We start from the raw sequence: 24,245 nt of genomic DNA, 5'->3' as shown, positions 1-24,245 counted from the left end.
AAGTGGTTTTAAAGAAATACTAATGAGTGTAACATAAGAGGGCCAGGATGCCGCGGCAAGGTGAAATGAGGACACATCATTCTGTACAAAGCACCTGTTTAAAACTAAAAGGAAAAACTTGATGAGACAAAATCTTGGTATATTTACTTTGATGTTTACCAGAACATTTATAATATCTTAGTCCAAAGAAGAGACTTTAAATTATTATAAATCCTCCCTCCCCAACAATGTCCCCTAATTAGGGAGTGTGGGAAGGAAGGCAAACAGGAACAAGCACCTCAGGGACAAGTTCAGGTGCATGCTTTCCTAGTAGACTTTTTGAAAAATAATGTTCTTAAGCTTAAACTATGAAAACTGCCTAGATATGGACAATCCATTAAATTTATAATGTAAACTAAGCAAAAACAAAATGTCTAAGGAAAAAATGTAGCTATTCACTCTGAAAAATGACTATTAGAAAGTTCCACTAGAAGGTCATCCTTGCCAGGAAACTTCATTAAGCGCTTTTTTAAAATCAACAAATCTACATCCGATCTTTTCCCAAATACAAAAGTAACACCATAAAATATTAATTGATTAAGCTTGTTCACAATATACTTCTTGGTATCTGTTTAGAAAACACACACCCAGAACACCAAACGTGCAATTACAGCAGCTACTTAACTAGGAAAAAACAAAAACAAAAACAAAACGACCAACAAAGGTATAAGGTTTCTATGCTTCAAGTACATATTTCACACCTAGGTCTTTTGTACGAACAAAAACCAAAGCTGCTAAAACTCAGGTAGTGCATGTGAAGTGCCTGGCAAAAAGTAGATATTCGATAAGTGATCATGGCTAGTTTTTAGGTTTTTTTTTTTTTTTTTTTGACAATTAGAACTTTGTGATTATTGCAAGAAAAACTTGGAATTCTTCCTATGATGCTGGAACAGGGCCATCTGTGTGTATACCATTCAATTTTATGTCCTGGTGAACATTGTGCCTAAAGAGCTTTGACATAATCGGTATGATGAGATAATCCCAGCTTTACTGGCTTGGAGAACATTCTAGTATTAGAGATATTTCCTCTCTGATTTGTGTGCTTGGTAGCTCAACTGAGAAGAGAGAATAAATCAGCCCTATTGACTCTGTTTAATTAATAAAGACCCCATGGTTCATAAAGTGAGATGCTCCTACTTAGTATGAAAAATTTAGAGGTCTGGAGAATAAATGAGGCTGACTATGGAATGTAAAAATCTTCCATTTGAACATACACTACCTCTGGCAAATGTTCCTGCAGAGAGTGCATCTGACCTGATTTGGGGAGCAATCAACAGCAGTTCAGATATTATTTGAAAATCTAAAAAGCATAATACTACTTGCCTCTGAGTGATTGCCAAATCTGTTGTTGGGAAACAGTAATATTCGATCTAGGAAGAGGATGGTGTTGTGTTTTTTTCTTTGTAATATTAGTAAATTGAAAGACATATTTTAGGGCTTATAAAAAAAAAGCCCTAAGAGAACATGCTTTATTTTATTGGCAAAGAAATGTAAGTGAATTATTTAAATCCCATTATAATTACCCTCCTTATGTTTCTTACCTCCTAGCATGCAAAATGCTTTCTTTCAAAATAAAAATTTAGGACAGCCTTTAAGAGAAAAGTGGTTTAAAGACAAAAAGTGCACTAGCTTTGAAGAAATTCATTCTTAATAATGGTCTGTGATGATGAAAGAGGTTCTTCTGTTAAATTCCATTGTAAATGGCACTATTTATATATCATTGTGAGTTTAGCAAGATTGCATATATAACTTTATCATGTTTAAGGTAAGGTTGCAAAATAATGTGACTAAGTAATTAACTTGCAATGTCCTTTTTTTGGGGGGGGTAATCCTATGCATATAATATTCATATGAACAAGAAAATAAAGACAAGTAATATATGTTAATTCAATCTTTTCCTGGCATCAGTATCTTGGAATTACTGGAAAAATTTACAACTGGCCATAAACTGCAAGTAGTAATAACAATAAAAGATTAATACGTATAAAAGAATTCCAACTGAAAACAAATTTAAAGGTAAGAACAGGAAGTGAACCACGTCAATAAAATTATTAAAAAGTCACCAAACCTTGGTGAGGGAGCACGTAATCTTCCCAGACACTGGTTATGAGAATGACTGGGAATTTGTAATATGAAGAATTTATTCCAAAACACATTTAAGAGAAAATTACAAGCTGTTTGTTACCACTGACATATAAGGAGCTCCCTCTTACATAATTTTGGAAATACATCCCTAAAATCAAAAGGATATTTTTCAGTAATTAACTCTGTAAATACCACAAAACAGTTCCCGTATTTTGTAATTAAACATTTGGAAATGCAGTGGGACTCTGACCAAATATTAGCAGGATCCCATCCAAATCCTTATGGTCTTCAAGACAAATTTCTTTTCACTACATATTTACGGCAATTTATATAAAAAGTACATATCTTTTGAAAACTGAAAAATTTGATTAATTAAAAAACCTTTACATCTCAGGTATCACATTATTTTAAGAATCTAAAGCTATATAGTAATATATTACTTATGCATAATATTGGAAAAAATTGCTGTCATTAGACTTGTAAAAGATGAACACAAAAAAGAAAATTCCTGATAAAAATATGAAAAATATAAATTACATCCTTTAAATTATAAACACAGGTTTAGATTGCTGTCGATTACTGTACAGAACCAAAACATCCCAGGTCCAGAGCTGACACAAAGAAACCGTTCTACAGTCACAGATCACAGCTTCGGGCAACTCTTAAAAATTGATGCTGTTTTTCATTGTGGTAGGACTAAAGAATACAGAAGGCCTCAAAGAACATGTCCCACTGGTACTTATATACACTGGACTATTAGATATTAATCAGCACAGAATTTTCAAGTTGGTGTATTTGTACATTCTCATGTACCCTTTGGCGGTGCCCGCCAAACTTTATGTTCTCCCTTCCGTATCACAGAGTTGTTACTAGGAGGTAGCTGTCCAGACAGAGACTACCTGTCTCAGCTATCCTTATGTGAGCATGTGGCTAGTTCCTGCCAGTGGAAGGTGACAGAATTGATGCTTATCTCTTGTGGGCTGGAGTTTTTTAAGAAACTGGAGTGCCTTCCATCAAAATTCTAGAGGAGAACATAGGCAGCAACCTCTACGACATCGGCCAAAGCAACCTTTTTCATGACACATCCCCAAAGGCAAGAGAAACAAAAGATAAAATGAATTTATGGGACTTCATCAAGATTAAAAGTTTCTGCACATCCAAGGAAACAGTCAGAAAAACTAAGAGGCAGCCCACGGAATGGGAGAATATATTTGCAAATGACACTACAGATAAAGGACTGGTATCCAAGATCTACAAAGAACTTCTCAAACTCAATACACGAGAAACAAATAAACAAATCAAAAAATGGGCAGAAGATATGAACAGACACTTTTCCAATGAAGACATACAAATGGCTAACAGACACATGAAAAAATGTTCAAAATCATTAGCCATCAAGGAAATTCAAATCAAAACCACACTGAGATACCACCTTACGCCAGTTAGAATGGCAAAAATAGACAAGGCAAGAAACAACAATTGTTGGAGAGGATGTGGAGAAAGGGGATCCCTCCTACATTGTTGGTGGGAATGCAAGTTGGTACAGCCACTCTGGAAGACCGTGTGGAGGTCCCTTAAAAAGTTAAAAATTGAGCTACCCTATGATCCAGCCATTGCACTACTGGGTGTTTACCCCAAAGATACAGACGTAGTGAAGAGAAGGGCCATATGCACCCCAATGTTCATAGCAGCAATGTCCACAATAGCTAAATCGTGGAAGGAGCCGAGATGCCCTGCAACAGATGACTGGATTAAGAAGTTGTGGTCCATATATACAATGGAATATTACTCAGCAATCAGAAAGAATGAGTTCTCAACATTTGCTACAACATGGACAGCACTGGAGGAGATAATGCTTAGTGAAATAAGTCAAGCAGAGAAAGACAACTATCATATGATTTCTCTCATCTATGGAACATAAGAACTAGAATGATCAGTAGGGGAAGAAAGGGATAAAGAAAGGGGGGGTAATCAGAAGGGGGAATGAAACATGAGAGACTATGGACTATGAGAAACAAACTGAGGGCTACAGAGGGGAGGGGGGTGGGGGAATGGGATAGACCGGTGATGGGTAGTAAGGAGGGCACATATTGCATGGTGCACTGGGTGTTATACACAACTAATGAATCATCGAGCCTTACATCGAAAACCGGGGATGTACTGTATGGTGACTAACATAATATAATAAAAAATCGTTATTAATAAAAAAAAAAAAAAAAAAAAAAAAAAAAAAAAGAAACAAGTGCAAAAGAAATGGAAAAAAAAAAAAAAAAAAAAAAAAAAAAAAAAAAAAAAGAAACTGGAGTGCCTTCTCTACTCTTACTCCTCATCCGCTAACTGAAGGCTGAGGACTCTGAGGGCTTAGGGGATGCGGAGCCATGAGCTAGGAGGAGCTGGGGTACCAAAGTCACCAGTCAAAGAAAAGAAAAGCCATTCATCAACCAGGAAGCTCTGCACTGACTATAGGTATGTGAGCATTAAGCCACTGAAAGGTGGTGGTTTGTTACAGCAGTTAATGTCATTCTAAATCATCATCAAGCAAGAGAGTATTTCAAGATGAAGCCATGACTGTTACTTCCCCAGTAAATACAACTTCTCCAAACTAAAGAGGTTGGCTTTCTAAAATACAGAAGACAGGCAATATATATATATTTTCATGCTATGGGTCAATAATCAAAAGACTGTCAGAATATGGATTAATGAAAACTAAATTTAATTAGAAACAACTTTGCTAGACCACCGCCAGTTCCCATCTTAAATTCTCGCTTATGAATACAGGTGCATTAAATATAGAAGATACTTTAATTTGTAATGTTCAGATGTTTCACTTTTTTATCCAATAAAATAAGTTTAATAAACATTTGATTAAGCACATTTTTCTTAATTACCAAATTTGAAACCTTAAAAAAACCAAAATGATTTGAAACAAAATTCCAACTAATTTTATACTTATTCTAATATTATTTTTCCACCAAAGTTAAGTGGACTACACTAAAAATGTAAGAATATGAATGTACATATTTTATCAGAGAAGAATTGAACATTCTAAAATCACAAAACTGGATGGGACTCTGAGAGGTTCCCTCCCCCACCATCTCTATAGTCTTGACATGTTCTATCCAAGTATTACCAACTCCATAATGCATAAGTACAAAAGCCACTTGAGAGTGAGTGCTATAAAGTAGAAACTTCTAATTATAGTAAAAAATTATGGGGTAAACACCAAACATGCCATCCACCTTTAGAGTTCTCTCATCAACTCTACAATACTATTTCTAGTGGTGCCATCTTGGACTTGTGAATCAATGGACTTAACTGTCTTTTAGAATCTTAGTTTATTTTGAAGAAGAGAAAAAGTTATACTTATCATCCTCATGTTATATATGAGGAAACTAATACCGAGAGAGGTAAAATAACTTATTTCAGGTCATAAAACTCTTGTTAGAGCCTGGATCTGGACTCAAATCTGACTTCTGAGAATTTAGCCATTCTGTTAAACTCCTCTCTGAGGCTCTGTTATCTGGGTGGGTTTCAACAACAATCTGGAGGGTGATTCTGGGCTGGGGCAAATGATCACTTTTCTAAAAGGGCTCTTCAGTCTTACAAAATGAGGTAATTTAGGATGGGTTGACTGATCACAGATTATATTGTCTAAAGCATTTTTTAAAGCACTTGCCACAAAACTCATATTTTTATTAACTAGGAATAAAAAGTACTGGCATGAAGCCCGTTTCCCCAGAAGTCTTACACTTTTCACATCATGAAAATGAATTCTTAATATGTCTGTCTTTTTGCCCACCAGGCTGTTAACTTCTGAAGGGCAGAGCATTCTACATGTCTTTACAATCTCGGTGTCAGGCTCACAGAAAATGAGGGTCAATAAATGTATCATGCATGGATCCACCACACTTTTCACTGGTATTATTATTATACCACAAGTAATAAATGCTCAAAAGTGGTAGACTAGCTTATTTATGATTGAGGATCAGATAAAACTACTTCAGATGTGATAATGCAGTAGCCTCACTCTAAGTGATTCAGAAATATGCATAAAGAGACTCAACTTTATCAGGAAAGAATTCAATTGATTTAAACAACCTAAAAGTCGCCAAATAACCAGGACTACTAACCCTCTTCACCAATATTCTAATATCCAAGTAACCTGAAAAGGTCTGCTCATAAATTTGGTGGTAGATAATAACTGAACCACTATGATAATCCAAACAATTCTGACTAGAGTTTATTTGCTAAATAGCCAGAGTTATATGTAAACTTATTCAAATCCCAGGATTTAAGTTATAATTGTTTACATCGAACAAGTACTATTGTTAGCTAAACAAATCTTGTGTTAACTGGTAGAGTATAAAATGCTACCAAAGACAAATAAACATGATGGTAAGGGATGGCTAAGAGCTCACGCTACCCCTCAATTCTCTCACCATTACTGAAGTGATTTTACTACCCTGGAATTTTCACCCTCTGATAGAACTCAGGATGCAGCGAAAGCCAAGTTTCTAGGCATCCAGCACCCAACAAAAGGATGCAGATTTTTCATAAAGGGGCCTGGTTAAAGCTGATGCTAAGTAACAAAGTTCGGGTAAGATCTAAGAAGACCCTCTAGCCCCCTCATTGTCCTAGATCATTCATTTGATATGCATGTTTAGGTATGTGGCAGCTGATCAGACTTGACATTGGGTAAGCATTTTGTACCTTACAATGTTTTTGATACAGATTTCCCAATTTGCTTTTCATACAAAGCTCATAAACCTAACTTGTCTCTACAAGTTTTACAACTGAAGAAACCAAGGCGAAGGGTGTCCGAGTACCCTTAGTTCACACAGTAGCAGAATCAGGGCTTAGATGCAGACCAGGGTTACTATTCTTTTGTACAGACTAGGCAGACCTGGTTTGAAATCCCAGATGGCCCATGTACTAACTGGGTTACTGTGTGTCTCTGGGAAAGTTACTTAAACTTCGAGTCTCAGTTTCCTAATCTAGAAAACATGTAACACCTGCCTCAATATTGTTAAGAGATAACATGTATAAATCCTTTAGTTCCACGCTTGACAATTGTAGGTCCAAGTTATAACCCTTACCCTCTCCCACCACTGACTCCCTGTATTAGTTTTCTATTGGTGCAGTAACAAATTGCCACATAAAATTAAGTGGCTTTAAACAACTCAAATTCACTGGCTTACAGTTCTGTAGCTCAGAAGTCCGATATGGCTCTCGCTGGGTTAAAATCAAGGTGTTGACAAGGCTACGTTCCTTTCTGGAGGCTCTAGAGGAGATTTTGTTTCCTTGCTTTTCCAGCTTAAAAGCCACCCACATTCTGTGGTTCATGGCCCCCATCTTCAAAGCTAGAAACATAGCCTGTCTGTCTCTGCTTCCACTGTAATATCTCTTTCTCTGACCCTCTTCTTCTGCCTCCCTCTTCCAGTGTTAAGGACTCATGTGATTAGACTGGACCCACCTGGATAATCCAGGATGATCTCTCTATTTTAAGACCAGCTGATTAGCAGTCTTAATTCCACATGCAACCTTCACGCCCCTTTACCATGTAACCTAATGTATTCAAATGTTGTGGAGATTAACATGAAGACATCATTGGGGGGGGGTGTCGTTTTTCTCCTTGCCACACTCCCCCTCCCCTTAGCTGCTTCATCTACTAAAGACTAGGGCACAAGGGAAAAGGCACTGATTTGGATTAATTCTTGCAAATGTGCCTAAAACTTGGTAGATGTATAGGAAAACAATATACTGCACTGTAATGGAGATTATTAGATAAAGAAAAAGGAGCTGGAGAATTTATGGAAAGTAGTTTAAGAAAGAAGCAACTGTTGTGAACTGAATTATGCCCCTACCCCATCCAATTCATATACTGAAGCCCTAACCCATAATGTAGGCTATACTGGGAGATAGGGCCTTTGGGGAGATAAAGTTAGATGAGGTCATGGAGGTGAGGCCCTGGGTCCAATGGGACGGATGCCCTTGTAAGCAGAGAAAGAGACACCAGAGCTCGATCTCTCTGCGCACAGACGGAGAAGAGGCCATGTGAGGACACAGTGAGAAGGTCAACATTCTAGGAAGAAAGGCCTTACCAGAAACCAATCCTAATGGCATCTTGACCTTGGACTTCTGGCCTCCAGAACTATAAAAAAATACATTTCTGCTCTTTAAGCCACACAGGCTTGGCAGTCCTAGCAGACTAACACAGCAACCGAATTTGGAAGGGAAAGTGTTTGACAAAAAAGTATTTGTCAATTAATTTAAATAAAGCGTCCTGGAGACAGAGAGAATTCCACATCTGGCTAAACAAAATTATAACCCCAGAAAGGTGATGAATTTCCCAAATACTTCTTGCAATCCCAGAGGATTTGCTTCTAGTATTCCAATAAAATGCTAAAAAACATGCTTTATGCCTCAGTCATACCTGTCATTGGTTAAATGGCGGGGGGGGGGGAAGAGTTTGATGCTGGCTGTCTAGATCTGGATGTTTTATTCATTTCAGTGGGCTTTGCCATTCTGAATAACCTAAGCCAGCTGGCTGGCCTTTTGCTTAAATGACAGTTGCTCATACAGCACTTCGTACGCTACACCCCTTCGTAGGTATTTATAGAAAATCCAGAGCTAGCTGTCTCAGGCTCCTGAGCAATGCAACCTCTCGGCTCCTGTCACAGGGCTTATGACTGGCCAGATAGCAGCATAAGTGCAGGTTTTGGCTAGTGGTTTCTATTTGCAGCTGTGCAAATGTTGTCATTTACAGCCCCTCCTCTGTCCAATAGCAGTACTATAAAATGAAGGAGGGGAGGGAAAACTAACCTCTGTTCAAGGCTCACCAGGTGCCAGGTATTTTGCCAGGGGCTTTACCCCTCCCCCCCTTATTTTATTCAATTCTCAAAACAAGCCTAGGAGATATAAACTACTATCCTTCTTTCTGAATGAGAAAAGGGGGTACAGACAATTGAAAACCATATCAATTATACCCAAGGTCACACTCATAAGTGGTGCGTAAACACTAGAACCCAGGTCTGTCTGACATTATGAGTCCATATTTTTTTTTTCCTCACCAATTGCTTTCCCAAATTGGCAATGACAGTCTTCATGCATTTGATAAATATTTATTTAGTCCCTACACACACCAGGCACTGTACTAGTTACTGAATATTCTAAGCCAGCTGTCAAACAGATGGTTACATCCAAACCAGTGGTTTTAATACAATTTATTCATAACTAAGAAGTGTTTGGAGACAAAATATTTCCTCCTTCAAGCCATCTTTTGATTTCTTCATTACAGTCTCATGAAGAATGAAACGCTCAGGATTCTTATGCACATAGAGGACAGTGAGGAGCTTACATGCACTCTCCTGATCTAAGCTGAAGTTAGGTGCATAGAAATTGCCTTGATGCCTCATCAAGTGAGCCTTAGACTCGTCTGTGAATGGATATTTCTTAACTCACCCAAAATGAATCAAAGCAGCCAAATTAATGAGGTCTTCAGAAGGACGGCTCCTGACAGTGTCCACTAAAGTGCAGCTAAACTAGTCTGCCAAGGATTTAGGAAAAGTCAAAAGTAGCGGCTTATTATTCCCAATCCAGAAACCATCCGTTCCTCTCCACCCTCCCCTCCAATCTCCCTAATTTGTAATTACATTAGAATTACCCAGCATAGGCTCTGCTTGTAAAATAAAGTTAGGGGGTAAGAAAACATAACCTCCAATTTTTCTCTTTTGTGTTTTCTATTTTGTAAATGAGAGGACACAGTGTAACTTAAGCCTTTAATTAATACAGTAGGCTGACAATGGCAAAGTCTTATTCAAATATAGGTTATGATCCACATTCTTTCCTACCTGGGAACAACCTAATAGGATGTCCTACCTTAAGTCAATGAAGACAATCATTTAGGGTCATTAATTTCTCTGACTGGAGAGAAATGAAGAAAACCATGCCTACCAGAAATCAGTTATCTTTTAGAGTCATTAAGGCAAAGCTTTTAAAAAAAACTATCTTACAAGAGCTTCTTTGGGTGGCTTGTCATTGTTTATTTCATTATTTCAACCTACTCTTTGTAATACTACTGCTCATCTTGGCAGAGTTTCTGCATTAGCAAAATGCTCTAGAAGACCAAAGATTGCAAAGATATGGCATGTGTCCCCTATTCCTCTTCCCCTCTGCACCCACAGCAGACACCTAATTGATCAGACATCACTGAGGATGAACATGGCCTCAGTATACTTCACAAAACCACGCCTGAGACAGTGAGTTGAAATCTATTTGCCTTCCCTGCTCTAGACTGAAACTTTTGTTTTATTCAGAAATTGCAGAAGTCCTAGGTTCTACTGATAGGCATTTATAATGTTGTAAGTATACTTCTTCCTATGTAATGGAGACAAAGTTTTCGTTAAGATGAGGAGAGATCTCACATTAAAGGTGTATCAACACAAATGAACACATGGAGAATTACAAGTTTAAGTAACTTTTAAAAACAAATGATTAAACCTGGAAAATTCACTAATCACTATACACAGTATTGTATATGTATGTATATATATGTATATACATATATATATATATACTATATATATATATGTAGAATATATATATATGTAAATAAATACATGTTTTACATATATTGTGAAATAGCACTGTGGTAGTCATCCTCTAAGACAGGTCCCAGTGATCCTCACCTTCTGGCATTCATACTCTTCTACACTATACCAGGGTTGGTCTGTGTGACCAATAGCATATGGCAGGAGTGATGGTATATCACTCACTTTTGAGATTGGTTATAAAGACATTGTAGCTTTTGTCTTCATATTTCTCTTGCTCTCACTCTTTCTCTTGTCTCTGGTTTTGGGAAAGCCCAATGTCTTGTTGTGTGCAGCCCTATGGAGAAGGGTCCATGTTTTGGTGAGGAACTGAAGCCTCCTGCCAACAGCCAGACGTGTGAGCTTGGAACAAACATACCAGCCCCACTAAGGCACTCTTCAGTCCCTAGCCTTGGCTAATAGCTTGATCACAACTTTATGGGAAACCCAGACAGAAAGAGCCAGAATGATCCAGTAAAACCACACCTGGATTCTTGACCCCCTGGGTGAGAAAATGTTTACTGTTTTAAGCTGCAAAATTTGGGAGAAATTTATCATGCGGCAATGGGATCAATTCAATCACAGTGAATCTGAATTTTTCAATAGAAAAAGAAAAGAACACAATGAAAGCCATGTAGCAGTAATGTCTAATTTGTAAAAATTTAGTTTTACTATCAAACATAACTCTCATAATAATTTTGTTAAATTTTGTAACACATTTTACAGTAGAATCATATCAAAGGACTACTATAAATCTATAACAGTATACAACTTTCAAAGGGAAGCAACTGGGTGGGAAAATGGTTAAGTTAATCAGGTAATTTCATCACTGCACCATCAAGATAGCTGACGTTTGTCGTTAAATTTAAGAATGCTGCAACTCTCTAAGGAGAAAATATGAAAGTTTTCCCTTGAATGCACTGGTAGTGCATATATATAGCACACAAGTGAAGCAAGCCCTGTCTATATGCATATCACATACACATATTGCTATATACACACACATACATATACAGACAAACACATTTGTTAGTTCTGTGAAACGCTGGCTCTAGCAATGCCAACATTTTGATTAAATTGTTTATAGCAGATAAAATGTTTTCTTCTCTTGCATCAGAACTTAAGTAGATGACTACAAAGTATTAAGAGGTGTGCAATGGACATGTGCAGGAATATTCAATGAGGACTATATTTGTCTGGGCATTCTGGGGACAGCACTGACAGTTATTCCTTTGCCTGAGGCTTGGCTTTCATCAGATGGAACAATTCAATTTCCAGGAAGACAGTGACATGTGTCAATTTCAGGGAAGAAATTATATGTATACAGACCATCATCTCCTCTGGTGCCCTGGAAGGGCAATTTCAACCTGTTCTTTTTAAGTAAAGGTGAGAGAGGCAATGACCTGAGTTCATTACTTGCTATTTCCTGCCTCCAAAGTACATTTACCTGGTAAATGAACTACTCCTGCCTCAAAAGCTAAGGCTATCCAGGCTGAAAATTTCAGCTGGGGTAAATGGGAGGACGAAGATGGAAAAATAAGACAAACAAGCTACATAGTTCCAAGAAGGACACACAATGGATGCTTGAGTATGCAGCCATTACAGATGTGGCAACATTGCCTATCTGAACCCAGGAGCTAAGAGGCAGGAAGTTACCCCCACCAGAATGTTAAGAGTGAGGGGAGGGAGTGAGGAGGGCTAAACTCGGCTGGAAGTGTGTACTTTGGGTCGGGTGCTATGACAGGCTTTTCACATACATAAGCTCATTCATTCTGGACAAGAACCCTATGAAGTGCTAATATTCTTTCCATTCTGTAAATATGGAGAATTAAAGCTCAGAGAGCTTAATCAACATGCCTAAGGTCATTCAGCTACCCTAGGGAGACACCAGGATTTGGACCCAAGTTTCTCCAAATCTAAAGCTCAGGTTCTTCTTTCCCCTCCATCAGATGGCTTTCCTATAATCAGCTCCACCTCACCAGAACTCCTACACTTGACTCACACAAGCCCCTGTAGGCCCACACCCAAGAGCTATTTACAAGCAATTCAAATTAGTTTTATGATCTGTCACCCTGTTCTCCTCAGGTGGGAAACTGGGGAAGAGGGTGAGGTGTGTAAAAGATAAAAAAGGAGAATGGGGATAAGGGGATGGCCAGGCACACTGAAAGCCACAAGAGATGACAGCTGGGTCCCAAGTTTATATAGCTTACCATGCCCCTGCAGAACTCTATTATGCATAAGATTGACATTCATAAAGACTTTGTTCAGTGGCCTCATTGTAAGAAGGCAGGGAAGTATGTAACACTTATTTAAGTAAAACTTTGATGAAGAAGGTTGTGCTAAAATAAAAGTTGGTGCCTGAATGGGGTTAACTTCTAGCAGAAAAACCTAACTCGGGCAAGCAGCCTGTTCCTCCACAAGGCTGAGTAAAAGAAGCACTGGTACAGTGTTAGCTTTTCTTATCTTTACTATTTGGCCTTTCTAGTCTCCAGGAGATAACTAATTTTTCTTAGAACCAAGTTTCTATTCTGCTATTTAAAAATGGATAATTATGCTAAGTGAAGTAAGTCAAGCAGAGAAAGACAATTATCATATGGTTTCACTCATACATGGCACATAAGCAACAGCACGGACGACCATAGGGGAAGGGGGAGAAATCTGAAGGGGGAGAAACCAGAGAGGGAGATGAACCATGACAGACTATGGACCCCAGGAAACAGACTGGGGATTTCAGAGGGGAGTGGGGTGGAGGGAGGGGGTAACAGGGTGATGGGTATTAAGGAGGGCACATGTTGTGATGAGCACTGGGTGTTATACGTAAGGAATCACTGAACACTACATCAAAAACTAATGACGTACTATACAGTGGCTAACTGAACATAATACAAAAAATAAGAATAAAAAAATTTTAAAAAATGGATAAAGTATGGAGCTCTCCCTACATCAAAATTTGTTTAAAATATCTTTCTTGTCACATGGAAACATACTACATTAAATAAGGAGGTGGAGGTGGTAAAGCATGGGTTGTGTGTGTGTGTGTGTGTGTGTGTGTGTGTGTGTGTGTGTGTGTTGGGGGCTGGCTTTACGTACCTTGGCTCTGCTGTATGGCCTTGACAAAGTTAGCCTCTTTTCCACAAAGTTTCTCCAGCTGTAATGGTGACACAATGATCCCCATCATTGCCCTTTGAGCAACAAATCTATCTTATCATCTCTTTTCTGCTTTCTTTATAAGTCAAGATGAAGGTCCAGGAAGAGAATTGATGGGCTTCCAAAAGACAGGTTTAAGGAATATACTTAGGTTTAGGTTTAAGGGATATATTTTCTATGCTAGAATAGACTACATTTATGTAGTGTCTGTTTCTGGTCCTTCCACAGGACTGTGAGTTAGACCTCAGGGCAAATGGCTTGTTTATTCTTTCTCTTCTCTCCCCTCCTTGGATGCTATTCTTCCTCATGAGGAGCACAGCCCAAGACTATTGCTCTTGTCTGCTAGACACAGCGGCTTAAGCCAGCTGGATACCAGGCAGTGGGAAACACTCACCCTTTGACTGGCCATCTCTTGCTCCCTCCTTGTCTTTGGTGATCAGTGATTGTGCCCTTGGTATCCTTTCTTCCCATGGCACTAGTTAGGCGACTGACACTCAGCTTTGGGTTAGGATATACTAACAGCTGGCTGAGGCTAAGGAGTCCCCACAGGGTCCAGACTCATTTACTGGTATTTTTCAAAGGCCTCTGAACCAGAACCCCAGTAAATAATTGAATGCTAGTTTGCTTTCCTTTGATTAGGCATTTCTTTTGGGGACTTTCTAGGAGACAGGCATGGCTAAAGGCAGGATGCAACTCACCACCATCGTAATACCACCCTAATAAGAGCCAAGCGGTGTCCATATTACACACTGCTGGGAGAATTAAATGATACAACGCATAGAAAAATACACCTCACACGTGTCTGGTTACTGAGCATCAGGTTGTGCTCAATAAATGCTCATTTTCGGGGTGCCTGGGTGGCTCAGTCCGTTAAGGGTCTGGCTCTTGATTTCAGCTTAGATCATGAACTCGGGGTCATGACATTGAGCCCTGCATCAGGCTCGGCATTCAGTGGGGAGTCTGCTTGAGATTCTTTCCCTCTGCCCGTCCCCTTGCTCACGTGCTCTCTCTCTCAAAATAATAAATAAATAAATAAATAAAATATTTTGAAAAAAATAAATGCTCATCTCCGCTACATCTTTTCCTTTAATCATTACAAAGTTAATATGAGGAAAAAACCCAATGAAAATGTGAATGTGGTTTTTCATTTTCCTGCCATCTCTACAGCATCATGATTCAAATCTTCCAGGAATTCAACAAGGTTAACCCAGCATATTAGGGCACAACTTTCTTTCCAGAAGAGACATGATTCTGGAAGTGAACAGTATGGTGCTAAATGTAATCCGTGCATGGGATTCCTGGGTCCTCTATTCCAAAAGTCCCTTTCTCTATACATTATAAACTATGTCTTTGTTTTATTACTTTTTGCTAGAGACCACAAGAAAAAAATACATCACAAAAACACTTTGCCAGGTTTATCCCTAGTTTTTTCTCTTAAATCTTTTAAAATATGAAGCTTTTGAATTCTCACGGTTTTCAATGGTCATATGATTTTTCATGTTTCTCCCCGCCCCCCCAACCATTATGGGCTTCTCCATATTGTGAATTAATGATGATTATGCGCAAAGTTTCAAATTTCTATGCTAAAGCTTAACATTTAACAACTCTATGAAGTAGGCAATACTTCCCTTATTTTATGATGAGAAAACTGAGGTGAAGAGGGATATAGGAACCCGTGTAAAGTGACAGAGCTTGGGAATCCAGAATTTGGATACTGCTTTGAAAAATACTTGTACACCTGAAAGGACATCAAGGATGTATCTCCTCTTTCCTCTCCAAATGTATAATAAGAATACATTGCTAGAAAGGACACCAAAAGGAGTCTTAGGTCTCAAGAGTCTTTGGGATTCCCATTTGTGTTCTCATAATGTCAACTCCAACATGAAAGGAGCTGCCCAGAACAGAGTGGAAGTAGATCAGTCTACTTTGTCCAGGGTAAAACTAACCAGTTCAGCAGCTAGAATATCTATTACTATTGAGGCTCTCAAAGATGGGTCTCTATCATTGACAGTCCAGTATAGTAGAATCCTGGAGTCGAAAGACTTTGATTCTATTCTGGTTTGGTAATTTAGTAGCTGTGGATTTTTGGGTAACTGCTGTAAGCTCTTATGTTCTTCATCCATAAAACAGCGAAAATAAGGCATACATACCTCAAAAGGTGTTCTGAGAATCCACTGAGATATGGTTTGTTCATATTATGCCTTGTTTATCTTGTTAGTTATTCACTGTCTTTCTTCACTATTATATAAATTCCATGACATCAGAGAACTAGTCTGTATATTTTACTACTGAATCTCCAAGGCATGGAACATTGCCTGGCACATAGCAAATGCTCAAAATACATTTGCAGAATGAATGAACTATGTATACTATAAAGCATTAAAAATGCTGATTATTATTAGTAATATTATATTAAGAAGTGTTAAGACGTACAAAGTCAATTTTTTCCATTAGACACTAACTTCTCTTAAGTATTAATACTTTAAGCCAGAAGTGAATTCAGGCAGCCAACATTTAAGTTCAAATTATGATCTTGTTCCAACTTTTTGCTGTTTCCCTTGAAATAATTACTAGTTTTCCCCCCTAAACGACATCTGATATTAGCATTTAAATCACATGAAATGAAAATGGTGAGGCTTCATTTCTTGTTACTAATTTTTGTAACCTCCAAGAGGGTTTCTTGGTTTTGCTGATTATTCTGCAACTTCCAGGTTCTCTCCAGATGTGAAGGAAATTGCTTACTTGGTTGAGATGCTTGTACTTACTTGATGAAGTACTTGATTCCATCTGCTGTGTAAGCTTCCTCCCACCCATAAGGTAGATCTAGAGTGAAGGGAAACCAAAAATACATTTAATAAGATGATAAAGATAACTTTATTTCCTGGATGCACACTTCTCACATCTTTACAATTATTTGAGTACATTTCTTGTACAAAATAATTTTCTCGAAAGAAGGAATTAAAACAATTCAGATGAGCTTTCAGATTCAGCATCTTTGGAACACAATAAATAAGTCTCGAACAGTTAACAATCTGCTTTAGTTGCATTAACTGGATTATGACTTGTCATTTACATGGGGTGAGCATTTTTGTCAGCAGGATTCAAGCAAAAATTTTTGGTGCAGGGGATGGTTTTTGCCTGAAGGCAGAAGGATGGACAAGATGGCCCCTGCTTGTCTATTCTGGCTCAAAGTTTCCTTAATTGGCTCCCTTTACAATCGTTCGCTCAGCTCTAGAGGGAATTGGTGCACGAGTGCCAGATCAGCAGGGGCTTGAAAGTAGCTTCTGGACAAGACCAAATTCCTTGTGAAGCCTGAAAGTTTAGCAAAGTGATTTACAACGGATTGTGGTATTTTATTTTGTTAATTAAGAATTTTGTGCACTAAACATAAACGGCCAAACAATTTGCTAAACTTAGCTTTCATTTCTGTAATGGGATTGAGAGTATTGAGTGAGCTATAAAGAAATGCAGATTGAAGAAAGCAAGAAATTATTTGGCCATATTTCTGTAAATGAGTACATTTGTGTCCTCATATCAAGAGAACAGGCCCATCTTGAGTAGCGACATTCTTTTATATTCCACCTATGGATGGTACCCTTCTAGAATACAACGGTTTCTATCCCTCTGCTATATCCCTGCATGCTGCTGAGGATTTTAATTGACCTTTTGGATCAGTCCTTTGATCCTGGCTTGTCATGGCTCCATTGATGGGTGTAATATACATTAATGCGCTAAAGAACAGACTCCATGCTCAGGTAGTCTACTTCTTTGGAAAGTAACTGAGCTACCACAATAGACCACTGACTTCCATTCCCCTACGTCTCGGCATGAGGCAGAACGAACAGTAACTATTTTTTTTTTTAAAGATTTTATTTATTTATTTGACAGAGATAGAGACAGCCAGCGAGAGAGGGAACACAAGCAGGGGGAGTGGGAGAGGAAGAAGCAGGCTCCCAGCAGAGGAGCCTGATGCGGGGCTTGATCCCAGGACTCCGGGATCACGCCCTGAGCCGAAGGCAGACGCTTAACCGCTGTGCCACCCAGGCGCCCCCGAACAGTAACTATTTGAATGAAATAAAACCTTATGCTCTCACCATTCACTTTTTCAAGAATATTCTTTGAGAACAGTTCTGAAGATGTTTTTATAATTAAGAAAAACAAGAAAAGCTTTATTTTAGATCTATCTCCAGTCCATTAACACAAGTTGTATAAAATAAGATCCTGGCTAAAAATTCTGTAACTGCTTCCTTTGTCAATGAACACAGGCCACCTAGGAGTTTCTTTGCTCTCCGGGAAGTCAGCATAAGCGAATGACTGGCTTCTTACAGGAGCACATGCCCATGATCAACTCCTGCTGTACCAGTTCAAGGAGAATTATTTTCTTTTTTCACACTTTCTGTGTTTTTGTGACAGATCATTTTATTGATCACTGACAACCACCTTGCCTGCAGGGAAGAATGTCATGACTGCACAGAAGAATCTTGTTTTCATGATAAAAATGCTCAGAAATACTAGAATATCTAGTCACTAAGGCAAAGAGATGGCTAAAAGTTAGGTAGAAAGTCATTCTAATGTGACTAAGGTTTTCATCCAAATGATTTGTTTGTCCAACCATCATAGCTATACTTCTAGACTTTAAGTCACAGATTTTTTTTTTCATGAAAAGGAGAAAAAATGTACACTTTAGTATCTTTTAATCCACAGCGTCATTTAAAAATTGAGATTGACATTGGTGTACCACACATTCTCTGTGCCATCAGAGTAGAATTCCTGTCCTGATTTCTTCTTCTTCTTCTTCTTTTTAAAGATTTTATTTATTTATTTGTCAGAGAGAGAACATGAGCAGGGGGAGAGGCAGGCAGAGTGAGAAGCAGGCTCCCCGCTGAGCAAGGAGCCCAATGTGGGACTCGATCCTGGGACCCTGGGATCATAACCTGAGCCAAAGGCAGATGCTTAACTGACTGAGCCACCCAAGCGTTCCCTCATTATTTTCTTACAATTATTAAACAAGGACTATAACTTTACAACAGACTTATTCAAGGTACTAATCCATATCCATCTTAGTCAATATGGTTAATGAATGACTGTAGACATAAAGATGATTCTTTTGTGTTAAATAATGTGCACAGCTTGTTTTAGGATAAATTCTCTGTTCTGAAAAAATTAGCATTTCTTTCTATAAGACTGAGTGGTTTCTTCTTTTTCATGCAGCTACTATAATCTGAAAAACAGAACTGGAGACTAAATTGATAGTATTAATCTCTTAGTGATAGTTCAGTACTAGAAAACAAAATCACTGTCCAATTATAAACTGAAAAACACAATACTGATAAACCAAGTACCTTACTTTATAGAAAAAGAGCACTTTTGATTTCCATAAGCTTATATGCTTACAATAGACTCAGTTTTCCATTAGTAAATGATTTCATTTCTTCACAATAAGTGATCTGGGCAAAATTATAACATGATCTAAATAGTTTTCAAGAATCATTATTATTCCAAGGCGTTCAATTTTTTCTCCATTCCTTACTTGCTTTATTCTTGTAAATATATAATGTTTCTATTTTTCCTTTTCATTTCATATCTGTCCTAAAACTATCATGACAACCATAATCACTTCAAATTGTTTCTGATTCAAAGTGTTTGTCTATAGACTCTCACATAACATTCTTTCCATCAGAGATCATCTGTTTCCAATCAACCACTTCATGGGGATGACTCCAAAATCTTCATGAGTATCTTGCCAAAGAAAGAGTATCATACATATTTAGCTGTCACCTAAAACTCAACATATCCAAAACTAAATTCATCATGTTTTTGTACAAACTAGCTTCCTTCCAATCTTCCAATCTATTTAGGTAACAAGATTCTCTTTGTCATATTTGGCCCATTTATCAAATACGTATTGATTATTTATTACATGTTCAGTATTTTACTTTGTACTCAATATGCAATGATGAACAAATAAACATGGACCTTGGTCTATGGAACCTTAAAACACAATCATAAAGAAAGCCATCGTTAAAAATAGAAATAAGTACAATGATAGAAAAGTATTGAATACTGTTAAAGAATAACTTACAGCACAGACAAAGCCTAAATCCCTGAACACACAAAGAACTACAAATCAGTAAGAACAAGGCCAATGACAAATAGGAGTCTAGGGCACATGGTGAACATTCAGGACACAGAAAAGACAAATGCACTTAAACACATGAAAATACGCTTAACTTCACTACTAATGAGACACATACAAATTAAACTATTATGAGATGCCATGTATATCATGTTAGCAAAGATTAAAAAGTTGTTTAATAAGACACTGCGTTGAGAGTGTGAAGAGACAGTCATTCCCATACTGATGGGAGCATAAATTGATAACATATTTATGGGAACTTGTCAATATCTATGTAAAATCTTAAATGCTAATAATAACAGTGGACATTTACTGAGTGGTTATGTGCTAGACACTGTTCCAAGTACTACACATGTACCAACTCTGTTAGGCTTCACGGCAATTCTAAGAGGTACTGCTATCATCCCCACTTTACAAATGAGGGATCTGAGGTGCAGAAAGGTGAAATCATTTGCCCAAGTTACACAGCTGGCAGGTGGCACAGCCCAGACTCTTAAGCGCTATCCTCACTGTCTCCATGTACCATTTAACCCAGCAATTCTTCTAGGAATTTAGGCCCCAGATATGTTTTCTATACAAGATTATTAACTGTTAAAAAAAAAAAAAGGATAGGCAATAATTTAAATAACCACCAATGGGGACTGACCGGAGACAACATATCCAGATAATGGGATATTGTCCAGCTGTGAAAAAGAATGAGGAAGTAATTTATGTACTAATTTGGATAGGGGGCGTGGGGTAAAGGATCTCTGGAGGAACTGCAGTTAAGAAGGTATGGACATGGGGGAGAACACTCTAGGCTGAGCAAACAGCATGTGCTCTGGGGATGGGAAAAACTTGGCACATTTGAGGAACTGGGAGATCACTGTTGCTGGAGCACAGTGAATGAAGGAAGGGAGAATGATACATGATTTGGCTGGACAGATAAGCAAATATGACTGTGCAGGGTTTTGCAGGGCATGTTAAAATTGTTCGAAAGTTTCTTAAAAAAGAAGCAGGAGATCTGCTTCTCATTAAGATGAGGAAAACTGCAAAGAATTTTGCTCCCACCATATGTGGGGAAAAGCTGTACAACCTAAAAAATATAATAATTTTTTTTTGAGTCCTTTAGAGACTGAGTTCCTCACCTGAGCTGACCCTGAGGTGAACTGAATTCCAAAGAGTGATGAGCTCCCCCAAGAAAAGATGGGGCACATGAACTCTTCTCTCCTGGTAGAGTGCAGTAAAAAATGTTGCCATAAAAGTGGGTAAGAAGAAAACATCTAAAATTGTAACAAATTTGTAAGGTCTGATTGTGGGCTAGCATGATAGTTTTTAGTATTCCTGGGAGCTCCCTGCCCTCCCCAAGGAGAATCTACTCTCTCTAAACAGCTCCTTGCTTACGAGAAAGATTGGGGGTGGGCAGGAGACCTGAGAGAGCCCCCCAGGTGGTGAAAGCTCATGCAAAACCTGCAAAGTTTTGAGGGGGGAGCAGGTGTACCATCCATGTTCTGGGCCCTGCATGAGTACAAGATGGTGGTCAACTGCTATAGGGGACAGGCACAAAACTGCAGAGCCCTCAACCCTCTCTGATATGAAGGAATAGCTGGCTGTGGCTGGGGAAAAGCAAGAGACACTCCCCACCCTGGACAGGACACTGAGTGACATGAAACAAAAGTCATCTGTTCCTGGAGTGTCTGGGTGGCTCGGTTGTTAAGCGTCTGCCTGAGGCTCAGGTCATGGTCCCAGGGTCCTGGGATTGAGCCCCGCATCAGGCTCCCTGCTCAGCAGGAAGCCTGCTTCTCCCTCTCCCACTACCCCTGCTTGTGTTCCCTCTCTCGCTATGTCTCTGTCAAATAAATTTAAAAAATCTTAAAAAAAAAAAGTCATCTGTTCCTGGGGGACAGAAACTGTCACACCCTCAATCCCTGCCCAGACTCCAGGAAAATCTTATTTGCCCTGGTGGGGGCAGAGAGTTATAGAAAACTGATGTCTTCATCTTGTACCAATACTAAGTCACTGGAGGGGCAAGGGCAGGAAACCTTTTAAATCCAGATTCCACAATGATAGAAAGCAGAGTCTAACTTCCACAAGGAGAGAGGCAGGAAACAGACTTGAGCACTTAGTAGGAGGTAGGGTTGTCTGCCACTGGGGAGGGACAGTATGGCTGAGAAAGCCCTTGCCCTGTGACTCGGGCACAGGGCCTGCTAAACCAGAGATTGGAATAGGAAAACCAAGAGCCTCTCCCCAACCCTTACTCCCCACATCCACCTCTAACCTTACACTGAGCAAAAAACAAGAGCCCACTTGTTGGGGAGGGCAAGGGAGCAACATCAAACATCCACATCCACTGTGATGTGTGTAGAGCCTACTGCCTCCCAGCTGAGGACGGAGCAGGAACACTGAAAAAAAAAAAAAAAAAAAAACCCAGCATTCCGGACCTTACATAAGCACAAGGGAATGGCAGACAACCACCCTACGACTCTAAACTCATTGTAATGCTAGAAACGAAATGTAAACCCAGCTTGCCTACAAATGAGACTCAACGCCCCACCCTCCCCCACTACCACCACTTGCCATGCTAATGGCCTGACAGATGAGACAGGCCTACTTCTGGGCTTAGATAATATTTATCCCAGTGTCTGTGGTTTTGTACATTCAATGTATGACACTGAATCAAAGTCATGAGACACAGGAAAAAACAAGAGGAAAAAATAGAGATCATTGTCAAAAGATAAAACTACCAACAGAGCCAGATCCAGGGACAGATAAAATATTGGACTTTAAAATAATTACGATTGTACAGTAAAAGATCTAGTGGGATCTAGTGAATTATGGTGGTATAACCTACAGCAATGCTCATTACTTATGCACATCGTGCAGAAGGTCCATGATTGAGCTTGTGGAGGCCTGGAGTCTCGTGAAATAGCATGACAGAAGGACAGAGGGCCAAGTGAATTGAAGGTATTTGGAAGAATGATTGAAATAATGGGCCCCAGACTATAAACTGAATGAGAAGACAAGTAAAAACTACAGTGGAGGCTGAAGGATAGAGAAAATTGGTAGAATGTCTGACTGAGGACCACAGAGCATGTAATGAACTGGAAAAATGGGAGGTTTGAGTGGGAGAGCAGGGAGTTTGAACCACTATCTGTCAATGCCAAGGTTCTTGGTGAAAGTGGAGGACCACAATAAAGTGGGAAACAATCGGCAGTGGACAAAATAACAGAAGACTAAATGTGGTGGCTTCACATGGACGATGATGGCAGGAGCTGGGATGGGCAAACTGGAGAATGAGAATTCTGAGAATAAAATAAAGACAATACCATCAATCCCAGAACTCAAAGAGAGTCAAATTTACTTGAAAAACACTTGCTAGTGTAATTGTTATAAAAGTTCAAATACACCTTACTTCTAGGATCTGTTATCTTGAGAGGAAGAGAGCAAGAGAAGTAGAGGGTGAGGGAAGGAGGTGGGGGAAGGGAAGGGAAAAGAGAAAAGTTGAAAGAGAGAGAGGTTTCTAACTCACAATAAGGTTTTCCTAAAGAATATCACAATCATCACATAGTAGAAGTTTCACTTGATTTGCAGTCAGAAAATCCAAATCTATATGTAATGTTCTTTAATTACAAGTTGAATAACCATGGAAAATTAATAATCTTGTGGAGTCTCAACTTTCTCATCTACTGTATACAGCAGTGATTAATAGCCGTTGTCTCGCCTAGGGGTTATCATGAGACTCTCATTAGATAATATAAACTAAACAATGATATACAAAAGGAGACCATTATTAGTCATAGCAATGAAAATAACAGCTCATTCTTCAGAGCCATGGTTCTAGAGATACATAGAGTAATGGATGCTTAATATAAAAAATAAGTATTTAAATTATCCACAGGGGAAATCTCTATTAAGGTGTAGGTATAGTTTTTTACAATCCTCTTCTTAATACAGGAAATGATACAGTATCTATTTCATCCATGATAACCATTGCGTGGTATGATGGTAAATATTTGACAACCAGCTCTTGAGGGGGTGGGGTGGGGGAGCTTTCATTTGTAGCATTTGCTGATTTCTGTAGTGTAATTACTCCTACCGTGACTGATTTCAAGCTACTAATGTGATGTCACTGACTATAGGGTCGGGAATCAATGCCAAGTGATACACCAATGTATCACGTTCCCTAGTGTAACAGACATAAATAAGAACAAAGATAATAGTACAGTGCAGGAAAAGGATGAGGAAGTGGTGAGTTTTGAGTATTTATTATT

General features: G+C 38.7%; 1 protein-coding gene across 5 annotated transcripts in view; it reads right to left on the bottom strand.

Annotated features, from left to right (window-relative positions):
* The window catches only part of STXBP4 (syntaxin binding protein 4), a 219,997-nt gene that overhangs the window by 64,029 nt on the left and 131,723 nt on the right, over positions 1–24,245 (bottom strand). For all 5 annotated transcript variants that reach the window (XR_015721309.1, XM_045773046.2, XM_045773041.2 and 2 more), the window contains one exon: positions 16,625–16,682. Coding sequence is in view for 4 of the 5 variants with exons in the window: in XM_045773046.2 (XP_045629002.1) it covers positions 16,625–16,682 (58 nt within the window). In the remaining variant the exon portion in view is untranslated. The remainder of the gene's footprint in view (positions 1–16,624; positions 16,683–24,245) is intronic.

This window comes from Ursus americanus, chromosome 23 (assembly GCF_024610735.1).
Source record: "Ursus americanus isolate L20-20 chromosome 23, mUrsAme1.1.p, whole genome shotgun sequence".
NCBI classification, from domain to species: domain Eukaryota; kingdom Metazoa; phylum Chordata; class Mammalia; order Carnivora; family Ursidae; genus Ursus; species Ursus americanus.
The sequence above is the reverse complement of the archived record's forward strand: the minus strand, read 5'-3'. Positions and strand labels throughout refer to the sequence as shown.